Source organism: Myotis nattereri (genome assembly GCF_964212035.1).
Source record: "Myotis nattereri genome assembly, chromosome: 1".
NCBI classification, from domain to species: domain Eukaryota; kingdom Metazoa; phylum Chordata; class Mammalia; order Chiroptera; family Vespertilionidae; genus Myotis; species Myotis nattereri.
In genome coordinates, this window is record NC_138075.1 from 159,438,843 (window position 1) to 159,452,534 (window position 13,692).

General features: G+C 40.7%; 1 protein-coding gene across 6 annotated transcripts in view; it reads left to right on the forward strand.

Annotated features, from left to right (window-relative positions):
• CELF2 (CUGBP Elav-like family member 2) overlaps positions 1–13,692 on the forward strand; it is a gene marked incomplete at its 5' end in the record, with an annotated part of 552,657 nt that overhangs the window by 225,794 nt on the left and 313,171 nt on the right. For 2 of the 6 annotated variants that reach the window (XM_081085292.1, XM_081085293.1), the window contains one exon: positions 1,633–1,776. The exons of 2 other annotated variants lie outside the window; for them this stretch is intronic. In XM_081085292.1, coding sequence (XP_080941418.1) covers positions 1,724–1,776 — 53 coding nt within the window. Of the gene's footprint in view, positions 1–1,592; positions 1,777–8,441; positions 9,952–13,692 lie in introns of those variants that run through there. 2 more of the 6 variants (XM_081085286.1, XM_081085284.1) reach the window with 2 other exon arrangements.

Sequence of the window (13,692 nt, forward strand, 5' to 3'; positions counted from 1 at the left end):
CCCCGGGAGCAGCGCGAACCCTTTATCTCCAAGGTCTCTCTAGTCCTAAACTCATTTACATGAGGTTCATCTGGCTCCCAAAGAACATCTTAGATTTTAGATACTCTTTTCCAGGCAAGGTCATTCATATGTATATATTCATTCCATAACTTTCACATGCCGTAATGAACGGAGGAAATGTAAACATATGGTTGTCTTAGGGACAGGACTCTCATTTCCCTATTTGACCTTTGCCCACTTATTCATCATGTTACCTTCCTTCCTTCCAGAAATAGCGGTGGTGACTGCTACCGGCCACCTTGGCTTATGGGCCTCAATCCAGTGGATAATCTAAGCAAGATTACTGTGCAGTGGAGAGTAAAGAACCTTCATTCCCCTGAAGGGTGGACTCCATTTCCCTAGCTGTGGGTCAAGACTAAGTTCAGAGGTCAGAGACCTAGCAAGATAGTGGGGTGTATTTCAGGTCTTCAATAGGAAGGAATCGGAGTGAAGCACACCCTTATTTCCCTTCCCCACCATTATTCCCACGAAAGGACCCCCGGTTAGTACTGAGGAGCCTGATTGTGGTGATGGAGGACAGGTGGGGACGTGGAGCCTGGGAGTGAGGACACCAGGACTCAGTGATCCAGATCTGTTTCGGGCTGCGTTCTGCGTTGTTCCATCCAAACTGAGAGCACTCTTGGCTTCCCGTCAGCTCACACCTCCTGGAGCGGTGCCTTAGTCTGCACTTTTGGACGACTGCCTATTCTGTCTGTAGCATCTCATCTTTTCTCTGTGTGTTTAACTTGCTGTTTTCTTGGCTAATCTGCATGGAATTCTTCTAATTCCAATAAACTGCAGTGCAATGTGTATTTCCCTGGCTAACAATATGCTAAGCCCAGTGAGTATAATGAAGTAGGGAAGCCGGTTTTTCTTATTTGGGAAAAGAGTGCCGAGTTGGTCTTTTGAGGCAGATGCTCCAGTGCCAGGCAGGACTTCAGTGTGACCAAACAATCTTTGCATCGCCTGCCTCCTTTAGATGCCCTGCTTCAGGTCAATCATGGCTCTGATCGGCAGGAACTCTGGTGCCCACAGAGTTAAAATATTTCCCAGGTCCCCAGTCCCTGTCCTCCGCATCCACGACCCAGGGTGGGGCTAAGGGTCTTGACCTTGTCACTCTTCCTGAGGACAAGAGCAGAGGAATTGATGAATCCAACTGTGAATTCCGTGTCCCGGAAAAAAAAAAGAAGCAAAAATCCTTTCCAGCACAACAACTGATCCAAATCTTCTCTTAGTCATCCGTGTTGCTTGCTGGTAGCTGAGAGCAAAAAGAAAACGTGAACTTGGCTTTGCTATTAAATGTAGAGGAGCAAGGTAAACGAGTCCCTTATTTTCCTTTCCAAATTTTTAAGATGGTAATTAGGAGAACTAGCACCAGGCAGGCCTGAGTGAATACAAACAAGACCCCTATAGGCAGTGCAGTGTACTAATGTAAAAATATGCCTAGACAACGTAACTTGTCAGAGAGGATTATTTCTACTTAGTGAGTCTGCAGGAGCCCCTTTGCTCCACCATTCAGAATGTGACTAGAGAAGAGTGTGGGGCAAGAGAGAGAGAGAGAGAAGAAGAAGGAGGGAGGGAGGGAGGGAGAGCGCGCATTAGTGAACAGCTACTGTGGCATTGATGTTTGAGCGCACTTCTGAACTGGCTTTGTTGAGACTATCAGTGTCTCAGTGCAGAAAGCATGCGCTGTCCCAAATCCGCTGTTACTATGAGAAATGAGGAGCTGCTTTTAAGGTATGTTCGGTGGCCTTTGTTTTAATGTGTCTTTTTCTCGTTTCCAGAGCTGGTTGAAACAATAATCCTGCTCTGAAGCAAGTATCTTAGAAGAGGGGGGAAAAAATGTAGAGAGAGAGGAAGAGAGAGAGGGAAACAAAATTGAGACCAAGAGACTGGGAGAAAGAGAGAGCAAGCGAGAGGAAGGACAAGGACTGCTGCTGCGTGCGAGTTCTATTTGCAGGAGTTGCCTTTTGAAAGCATATCATGTTTTTGCTCCCTGCGATTTGTGAGTGGCCAGTGGCTCATTTTAAAGGCTCCGAATCTGGCTCTTGGTTTGTCTTTTCCTTTGCAATGTCTAAGCCTCTTTCCTTATTATGCACTCTGCATGGAGTAATGACCGAAAAAGGAGCTAAAGAGACCCCATATTAGACTTGCGTTCCAAATACCGCTCTAATCTGGACTTAGCCTACCTAGATAGTCCTTCTGTGTTACCAGGTTTGGATCACTTTATCCTGTTTGCCAAAATGTGTACCTTTTAAAGACCTCTGTTCATGCATGGCGTCCTGGGTCCCTATGTATTGAAAACAAATATTTGTTTCCTGTATCTGTGTTAGGGTTCTATCGCATACCAAGAATGAGCCACCACTGACCTTTTGGGAAGCAGAGAAAGAATTATGAGAGATTTGGCATCCTGCTTTGAAAAATGTAGTCTTTTGTTTATTTGCTAGCAGACATTGTAGCACTGAATACATCTTTGGGTCTGACAATGGGACCCGTTGAACAATGGAGCTGTCAAACTAGCTTAATGCATGTCTGGGCCCTTTTTTTTCTTTTTCTTTCTCAACGCCCTTTTTATCTGCTATAATCTTGTTTGTATAGACTATACGGAATGAATAGCTTTTGGTACTGCTTGTTTGTGGTCTTGTGCTTTTAAAAAATTTAATATCTGCCGTTCATAGAGCTTTTTGCATTTTGCAGCTATGTTGGTTGGATTAAGTTAAAGATTTATTGCTTACCTCTCTGTTAACTACAGAAAGAAATGTATTGATTGAGACTGCTTGTAATACCATTATCATTCTGGCAAATACCTTGTTATCAGACATGCCTCTACAGTATTTATGCTTGGGGATTTAAAATTTGTCTATTTGGTGGGCTTACAGAATGTAGCAAGAAAGAAGTTAAGAGAAATATTTCTGTGTTGAAGTAAATTATAATTTTTCATCTTGATCTCCTCTTTTGACATACAAATAGAGAAATGGTGTAGAAATTCAAAGATAAGTGAGAACTTTTGCCCTTATTATTTTGGTCACAAACTATTATTATATAGTCTGTTAAGTTAAAGGTCTCTGTGGAACATATTGATTTCTGATATATGGTTATGTGCTCATAAAAATGCATTTCCATGAAGGGCAAACATTTCTCACATACATCCTCAATTTTTTTTTCTTTTTATGACATAAGCATCTATTTCTAATGTGAAAACAGTGAGACTTCAAAAAGAGAAAATGGAAAAATCTGTTTTGAACTTCTCATAATATTAAAATCGCTTTTATTCTCAAAATATATATAAAAGAATGGACCTTACAATATTAAATGGTGCCCTGGCCAGTTTGGCTCAGTGGATAGAGCGTCAGCCTGTGAATTGAAAGGTCCCAGGTTCAATTCCGGTCAAGGGCACATGCCCGGGTTGTGGGCTCGATCCCCAGGGGGGAACTTGCAGGAGGCAGCCGATCCATGATTCTCTCTCTCTATCATGGATGTTTCTATCTCTCTCTCCCTCTTCCTTCCTCTCTGAAATCAATAAAAATATATTTAAAAAATAATATTAAATGGTAATTTATTCACATGACAATCATCACATTGAGATTGGTTTCTGTAAATAATATTTTTTTTACCTAGCATTTTAATGTTTTGTTTTATTTAGCTGCTTGTGCCAGAGCAGTATTTTGAAAAATATCAGTAAATTTATGGAGAGAGATTAAGGACCTAATTTTTAAAAAAAGAAGGAGACTCATTTTAAAGGGCAAAATTTAAAGATATTTAGTTACAATTATTTCCTCTTAGATTATATTATGGTTTAAATTAGTGAAAATACTGGTAAAAAAAGGAACAAGATATATTCTTTATGAAAATACAGTTATGAAATAGTAACTGTTTTTTAGAGTTTGGACTTACATTTTAATTTATTAAACTTAAGTTGAAATGTTATGAAATACTTAACTCAGAATAATTTAAATTAATGTTACAGGCTAAAAAAAATTGCCTTCTTAAGTATAGATTTTTCTATGGACAATATTTTCAGAGCCTGTGTGGACCCAAACGTATCTGCAATATAATGATATTTTTAAAGTTATCCATTGTGAATAGAATGGATTTTAAATGCGTACTTATTATGTTCTCTTACTCCCAATGGGATCTGAACTGCTCACTCCATCGGGTATGCCAATAATTGCTTTTAGGATGAGCTCATAAAAGGTAATTGGTGAAGCTTTATAACTGAAGCTGGCCCACTGTTACTAGCACACCTAGATGCTGCTTTCATGGGAAATTTTTATTCCAAAGCAAAGGTTGCAAGCAAATTTTGTGTGTGTGTGTGGTTTGGAAGAAAAATAGTTCCCTGTGCTCCTTAGCTGCCTGTCAGTAGCACACTGAAATAAAGAGATAACTTGGGAACCTCCATGTTGAATTTTTGACTAAATTATAATTATTTCCCTGAGATCTATTCACTTGGATTTCTAGGTGGTCTTGAGATCCCCTTTTCAGCATTCCACATCCATATTCTCTTTTCCTTTAGCCTGCTGGGGAAGGTAGGAGGTTGCCTAAAGTTGGCAAACTTGTCTGCATCTATGTTCACAACAGTAACAAGATGTGTAATCTGTATCTTGCCATCAGTGTGCTGATCCCCCTCCATAGTGACCTAAAGAAATGTCAAAGTACATTTTAATTCTAAGCCAGGACTTGCAGAAAAGAAATAGCAAAAGATTCAAACCGGGAAAATGGCTTCTTTCAATAGAGTGACCAGTGCACCCTTCACACACAAGCCTCCGGAATACCCACGTAGCCATGCTCAGCAGGCCACAGGCTGAGATCTGTAACTTCGATGTATTGGTATTCCTTTATTTGTTAAAATAAAACCTCACCCTTTTCTCTCTCTCTTTTTTTTTTTTAACAGTCGTGTATACAATAGCAAAATATTCTTCTGGGACTGAAAATCAAAGAAGAACATTTGATTAATATGCATATCTGGAACTTTATAGCAAGTACAGATTGTGCTTGAATAGGTAGGAAGTCATTCTAAGAGTGAATCAATACTAATTATTGTAATCAGGGGGGTTAATTAGGTGAGAATGTGGCTGATGGGAAGTTCATTGCTCAGAGCCCTGGAAATACCCAGGTTGATGAAAAGAAAGGCAGGATGCAAAAGGAAGAGTGCGGTGTAGGAATGATTGCTCCGACTCGGGGGTCAGTGTTCTCAGAGGCGAAGCACACCTGATTTGGTGTGATCGTGGTAGTGAGGAAATTAGAAATCTCCAAGTTAGGTCCTCGCGTAGAGATTTCTGTGAAAGTCATTGGAACTGCCGCTTGTTTAGTGGCATCTCGCCCAGATCCATAGCATCTTTCTGCACCTCTTCAAACAGTAACAAGTACAGTCTATTCCATTGCAATCATGCCTTTGATCATCCTTATTAGCCTTCCTGAATTTCTTTCTACGGTTTGGTGATTCCTGGGGATTTCCCCTTTCATAAAACTATTGATTGCTTCTGTAATGTTTATTGGCTTTGGGAATTTTCTGAACTCACAGTGACTTTTTTTTTTCTGTAGGAAAGATGAGGCGGCAGTGGTTTGGAGAGGATTAAAGCCTGTGGCATTTTCCTTAAGGGACTTGGGGAAGAGGGTGTCAGAGGAAGGAAAGCATATGTGAGGTTTTAATGTTGTAGCCCATTAAGACTGGAAATGAAGTGTCCTAGAGCTGCAGCACCTTTCTGATCATGTGACACCAAACTACAGAGATTGGGCTGAGATGGAAGCCAGACATACGTGTAAGAGTGTGTGTGTGTGTGTGTGTGTGTGTGTGTGTGTGTGTGGTTAACCCTGACTTGTGATGAGGTACACTTGGTTCCCAAACGCAGTCTTCTGCTTCACGTGATTATCTTTAAGGATTATCATGCACAGGTATGTTTGTCTTCTCCATAGCATTCTCCTCCCTGTGGGACTCATCCCAAGCCCATTTCCTTGTATGTCAAGGCCATCAGAGTAAACGGAAACTGGCATCTGTGGGGAGAGGATGACAGTGGCCCAGAGTGACAGGTATTACCAGGACAGCTCGAGCTGCCACCTCAGCCCATTCCAAGTTGACCCACCCATTACTGGCTGCTTAGGACTGTGATGAATCACTGGAGTTTATGAAGCAGGACTTGCCAACATGCCCTGGGAGCAAAAGAAACACTAGAATTTTCCTGTAAAATCATTCTGTTCAACCCGCTTTGTTGTCTTGGCCAAGAAGAGCTGTCCGGGGCTTTTTAAATGCCTGTCTTGAGAAAGGTGGCAGCTGCAGTCCGTAAAACTCTGCTGAAACCTATGGATGGCATTGCTGGCTTTTAGCTGGCGTGTGAACAGACTAGAATGGGCACAGCTGTGCCTGATGCAGACATGGATCAGATGCTTCTCACCCTCCCGGGATGCTGCGCATCTCAGTAATTCAAGGGCCTTGCAATGTGGTTGCCTTTGTCATGGCATTCCTTTGTTAATATCTTGGTCTGGGACCCCCGCTCTCTTTTGGGTTCTGTGAGACGGCTCCCTGCTCATTCAGAGGTGACTTAAGAAGCGCTTCTGTAAATGAAAAGTGCGCTGAGTTGGGGGTGGTTGGCGTGAGTTCCTGGTGGCAGCAGTTAGGGTTCCTTTGACCTTCTCTTTGGAAACTGACTTGATGAAAAGGGGTGGAGACCGCGTTCCGAGCCCCAGTGCCTACTCTCCATCAACCAGAACCGTCCTCTTCCCTCTGGTTTAGATTGTGGGTCTCAGACGTTGAAGTGTCAGCGGAAACTCTAATGCTATAGAACAATAACATTGAGACTGGCTTTCTCTTTCTTCCCGCCTGCCAGTTCCAGGTGTAAACAAAGATTGGAGGGTGTGAGTGTTATGCTTGGAGGTAAGAAATAACATCAAAATTTATTAACCATCGACTCTATGCCTGGCACTATACGAGGTGGTTTCTTTTATCTTTTCTAATTTAATTCTTACATATATCCGAGAGGTCTGTTATTCCCATTTTAAAGCTGAACAAACTGAGCTCGAGAAAGGTAAAGTAATAGGCCTAGAGACACAGCTTGTAGTGGAAGGGATTCTAACTCAGGGCTCAAACAACTCTTTCCTTGGCCAACTTGAAAGTGTAACAATTGGATATTTGACACATAAAAGTCAAGTCTTCCTCTGGGCCTGCATGCCCACTGTGGACTTTGATTGGTACACACCTCCTGGTTTTGCCACTGAGTAAGCTGTGAATTCAGAAAGGGAAAAGAAAGCGAACGAAATCTCAGCAGTGTTTTGCTTCTGAGTTCTGACCACAACTCCCCTCTGTGTCCCGGCTTGTTCATGAGGTCTTTGAATTAAAGCATCTTTGAATTAAAGCGTCCTAAGCCTCACGTTTCTCAGGCTTTAATCTGTATAATGGGAACAAATGTTGGAAGGAATAATGGAGTGCTTTAAAGCTTTATGAAGTTGAAACATGACTTTTTATCTGTATGCATGGCCAAAATATGTCATGCTGGGATCATAACAAATCTGGCAATAAAGACATATTGTGCTCAATATAGGACAGAGCCTCAGCCATCAAGAAGCTCACAGCAGTTGTGAGACAGAGCAGTGGGTAAGAAAGTATCAAGTGGTGTAATGCAGAGGAGGGGGACATTGAACTAGGCCTTGAAGGACCGCTGAGTAAGGAGGAGAGGGAAGATGTTCTTAGAACACCTTGGTCTTATCTTTCTATTGAAAAGAGCAAAACAAAATCTTCAGCCTCGTCACCTTTCTTTTTCAGATTCTCAATGTCATTCACATCTCTCCTTCTCTCTAACCTTACCACATTCCTATGAAATAGGACAAATGTAGCTATTAGCCTCCAGAGAGTATGGGGAAACTAAGTGATTGGGTAACACAAAGGTTTATACTCAGCAGTAGAGACAAGATGAGAGAATACATTCCACTTAGCTTGGGTAGGTAGCTACACCACTTTTCCATGAAGATTTTAGGTAGGTTTTTTGTTTGTTTGTTTTTTAAGAGAAAGGGACACACAATCTTTTTTTTTTTCCTAATGGACTCCATGGGAATTAGCATCAAAAGCAAGCTTAAATAAAAAGCCACTTGGGATCTTTTGAAAACCTCTATCATAAGCTAAAAATGGCTAGAGATTTGAACCATATTGTAGGGAAAAAAATAAATTTCCTGTGCTCAAAACCTTAATGTATTTTCAACCTCCATGTCACATTAATAGCTTGGTTATATAATTGCAGTGGGAATAATTAGGCTAACACATTGTACTTCTTATCTGAGGATCATGGTAGGTGTTGATTTTCCAGCCAGTCATCCCTACAAGGAAATGAGGGCCACCCATGTGACAAAGGTCTAGTGAGGAATCAGAAAATTAAATGGCGTTCCCTGCATCCATCAACTCTGTGGCAGAATCACATGCAGAATGCAACAGGTGTGGTTCTTAAATCGTATAATCTTTTTCACTCAGTTTGAAAGCAGCATTTGCCTTAAAGAGTCTAGTCTGCATGCACCATATCAGATGACTTCTGATCCTCGTAACCAGAAGCTCTTTGATGGGGCTCTGTCATCAGCGTGGATAAAGTAGATTCATGCATTTTGTTTTGCAGAACCCCAGGCTTTTGCTCTCTAATCCTCACTCTAATTCATTTGTTCAGGGAAAGGAGAGACATACAGGCAAATGGGGCTGTCATGCCTGCAGAGATTTCCTCTCAAGTTGAGATTGTGATTCTTGTCAAGGGCTGCCTAGGGCCGTGGTCGGCAAACTGCGGCTAGTGAGCCACATGCGGCTCTTTGGCCCCTTGAGTGTGGCTCTTCCTAAGCCTTAGGAGTACCCTAATTAAGTTAATAACAATGTACCTACCTATATAGTTTAAGTTTAAAAAATTGGGCTCTCAAAAGAAATTTCAATCGTTGCACTGTTGATAGTTGGCTCTGTTGACTAAAGAGTTTGCCGACCACTGGACTCTAGGGCAACCCCCCTCCCCCTTAGACTAAAACTTCCATTGCGCTTTCTTTCACCCCCACCTGTTGCTGGTTTCTCTCTGGACCTAGTATTTTGCCTGCTACTGTATCCACCCAGCTGCTGCCACTCAGCTGTTGTCCTCCATCAAGCAACCATTTCTCTTTTTTAAATTTAACAACACGTGACAGTAAGATGAGAACTTTGGGCCAGTTGGGGAAAACCTTTTGTGGGGGTGGGAGTGTTGAAGGGCAGATTGCCAAGAACTAAAACCCTCATTCTGATAGGTATAAATGTTGTTCCTACCGCCAGCCTGGCACCAGATAAGGGTGCCTGGTATAGTCTGACAAATCTCGGCATCTTCAAGAGGCCACTGAAGCATTCCTTCAGAGTTTTTTTTTTTTTTTTTTCCCTGGGTGCCTTTGTGTACAAATCGCCATGCTGGACAGACAAGCCTTGTTTGTCTCCCCATCCTTTCTCCATTCTCCTTCCCAATTTTCACATCCGACTTACTCACTTTGTGGGACACAATCGTACAGCCTCCCCCTCCCACCCCTTGTCTGGAAGGAAGCCCAACTCCAGAGACAGCTGTTCTTAGGTCGGAAATCAGCCTTGGTCAAGGCTAAAGCAAACTTGATTTTTCTGGCAGATAAGCAGCCCACAACAACTCATTTCACTTTTGTAGTCACCTGCCTCTTCAGACACCAGCTGTAGAGGGAAGCTTCTGGTATTGTCTGGCTTCCATTTGAGAGAGAGAGCGAGAGAAAAGAGAAAGCCTAGGGTGGGGGGAACAAAGAAGGCAGCAGCGGTGTAATGGAGAAAGAAGGAAAAAGGAAAAGCAAGTTAGAGAGGGAAGTGATGAGCTGGCTGGGCTCTGGGTCTGTCAGATCCCCAGTGTTAACCTTTCATCCCCTGGGAATGGAAGCTTCTGAAAACCCTAGAAGGGCACCGCATTTGAGAGCCAGAAGGTATGTATGCAAAGAATGATCTTCAGGTTGAGGGCCTCTTCAGAAGGGAGATAAATTCAACAGTATGTGTTTTTGCTCTATTAAAAACAGATTCAGAAAAATACAATATTGCAAAAAGCCAGTAGCAGCTGTTCTCAAGGGAGAGTGACTATTTAAAATTCCCGTAAAAATGTAAAATATGAATTTAATAACGATCTCATCTTTATTGGCATTTAATTTCACTTAAGTTGTTTTAAGACTGTGATAAAATCTCCATTCCAGAAGGTTTCAAAAGTGTGTGGGGGGAGATAATAAGGCGATAATTTTGAACTTATGATTGGTGATGTATTTATTTTTTAGATGATACTTTTATGAAGCTAAGAAAATATATATTTACAATGTCTCACTTAAGGATCTGTTTGTTTGTTTCCAAGTTGCTAATAAAACTGGGTAAACCAGAACAATCCCATGGCCACAAAGTCAGATACTCTCTCAGGTACTTAAAATTCATGCAGATTTCAGTTTTATTGGCTGGAAATGATGGGAAATCCCCTTATAGGGCCTCTATTTCCTGCTCCAAATGGCTTTGAGCACACTGGGCTTTATTTTATTTTATTTTTTTTAACATAAACCAAATAGCTATGTTAATAAAATTTGAATTTGGAAATGGGACAGGGGAAAGATGTTTTGGATTCTTGTTTGTAATGATGAGCCAGAAGTGAGGAGGGGAAAAACCCTTTTATGAAGGTGGCTTTTTGAGTAGACAAAGTAGTGCTGGTTCATCTATAGTCACGTAGCTGATAGGTTGCTTTTAAAGAGATTACGATGCATAAAGTTATGTGTAGGAATATTTTTTAATGGAGATCTGTCATAAAATAGACAGGGTTGTCTGCAGGAGAAGAACATTCTACAGATGAAACACCAGTCTCTAAGTTGTCATATATGCATGTACAAAGATGATGAAAGGTCTGTAGTTGAGGGACTGCATTCTGGTTCATTGATTGAGGGGGGGTGACAGGAATAGGATTGTTTGATTTCAAGCAGTGTGTACTCTATGTACAAATGCATTTATTAGCATTCTGTTTCTATTGAGGGTTTTGTTCTTTTTTAAAAAATGCCGGTGATAATTCAGTGCTCAAACAATGACATTGGACAAAACTCAGTTTGAGATGAGGCATGAGGGGGAAAGGGGTTTGCTGAAACAGCACAGTGCACCCCACTGCCTTGGAAGGCCTCATATAAAAATGAGGTCATTCAGAAACTTTCCCTTGAAGAGCTTCCAATTCTTGAATTGCCTTTTGTTTGGGAAATGAATAGCAAGTTGATTAAAAAAAGAAGAAGAAAAAAAAAAGGAGACAATTAGGGAAGGTAGGGGGATGGGCCTAGGGATGAGCTTGAGGTTTTTCTGCAACGAAGCTAAAACTATGAGGAACGTCATGGTTCCCGACAGCTCTGTCCTTCACGGTGTCACCAACCAGGTGGCATCCACAAGAGGAGCCTGCTAATGGCCCCATCCTCTCTCACTGCTGTTAGTAAGATCCTTGGCTATAAAATAGCTTCATTGAACCCGAATGTTCAACAGCCCCCAGTGGAGCTGTCTGCCAAATAACTCCAACTGCCAAAACATGCTACCTGGTGGCTCATTACTGCACGAAAACTTAAAAAGGGGCCCCACTGAGCTGTGTTCAGATATATACATATTTGCCTTCTGTCAAAGCATTGAAATGAAAAATTTAAGCTTTTCATCAGGTGGTATTTGGTTGGGTTTTTGTTTTGTTTTTGGTTTTCTGCTCAAACCTTTGAAATTTATGTACATATGCTGATATCATGGAAACAAAACCCTATGGGATGTGTGTGTATGTGTGTGTGAGTGTGTGTTTTGTTTCTCCCTGGCACCTACATCAAGTGCATTCGCTACATTACTTGTGTATTTGGCTGCCAAACTATTTAAACTCAACCGTATACCATAAGCTTTCCTTGGCTCATGCCGTCACTGTATCCCACATAAGAGTGATCTTTCACATTTGACCCCAGTTTTGCTTCTCACTCTAAATGGTAAAGCAAGTGTGCTTTGAAAACTCTGGTACACTAGCTGTTGAATAAGGCAATAACCTATGCACTTGTAATTCTTTCTCTATGACCTACTTACACACTACTTCACCCTCCTTATAGTATGATTAAAAGCTTCTTTGAATCCACCATCGCCTCCAGGGATTGGAGGCAAGAATTTAACAAACTGCTGAGAAGGCTTAAGTCAGTAAGAGGGCTTCCCTACAGCTTCTCCCAACTAATTCACATGCAATTAAGGGGAAAATAAATATTTCAGAAGTGTACATGTTAATGAAGCCTTTTCTACCTTATGGAATGTAGACATAGATGGAGCTTTATTCCAGAGCTGATTTGAAAATATTTTTTCTTTTGATTAATGCAGTTGTGCTCTGCTTCTGTTCATTCATTTTAAAATAAATTTGTTACATAGTCAGCTCATTATATACATTTGGGATTTATGTAAATAATGGGTAGAAAACCAAGAACTGTCAAGGTTTGTCTCATTTATCCAGCTAATTATTAAAATCATTGAAAGACCAACAGAATTCTTAAAATTTTAAAGGTAGCCTGCAGTAGCTGAGGGAGGGATAAATGTAACCTAGTATTATTACGAAAAGTTTGGGCATTTTGAATGTACAAATTCATTTTATTGCACCTGCTTTTCAATTCCTTAAGAATCTAGACCTGGTTCCTCAGAAAGGCAATGCTTTCAAATGAAGGTTAGTCCTAGCCTTACATTCAATGCTCTTGGAATTGGAATTATCTTGGTCAAAAGCCAGATATACTGTTCAGCTGAAGAAGGAAACGGAGTGAATTATGTATGTTTGGCCTTAATTGAATACTCCAGGCCTGTTACTCTATATTGCTCAATGCATCAAGCCTGGATTTAAATTGCTATGTAAATTTAAATTGGTATATACATATCTATTTTCCTTCATAACCTCTAAAGATGGTCAATTCTCATTACCACACGAGATATTGGTGAGAAAAAAAATATTTTTCCTCCATATTGTGATGTCTGATACATTTAGCTACAAGCAGTACATTTACACGTGACTAAATTGTTTAACCCCCTGGCTACCGTGATTACCAAGAGGCAAACTATTAACGTGAGCTCTGCGATTTATGAGGTTGCTTTAGAATGTGAATTAGTCCATGAAGTAGTTTTACATACTTGTGACGTTGTGAAAAGTTCAGTTTCATCCAAATAACCAAACAATAAAACAATAATGAGAATGCTAAATTAGAATGCCACCATTATACATCATTTATCTTTTAAGAATTTGAGCAAATCACCTGGAAAAATCAAACTCACCTGCTTCTATTTACTTGTAAGTGTCTTGTCATTTTTCTCAATTCCTATCAGTAAATCAGTCACAAATCTGAAATGGGTATTTAAGCTTCGTGGCCATGTAGACCTCTGTTCCATGAAGTCACTGTTGCTTTTTTAATCCTTGTATTAAATACTAGGAACTGGCAAATTCATGATTTATCTTTTTAAAAGAAAACATGATTTATTACTGTTTCTTATTTCCATTCCTTTATAATTATTCGTGTTTCCAAGATCATACAAAAGGAATCATAACTGTACAGAGATTGATTCGTCTTTCTCCTTAAAGCTCTGAGATAAGTCCCGGAATGTCACTTGGGCCATTTATGAGATATTTACTTTGGCTAAACCACGAATCCTATTTCAGTTATTTTGGTTCATTC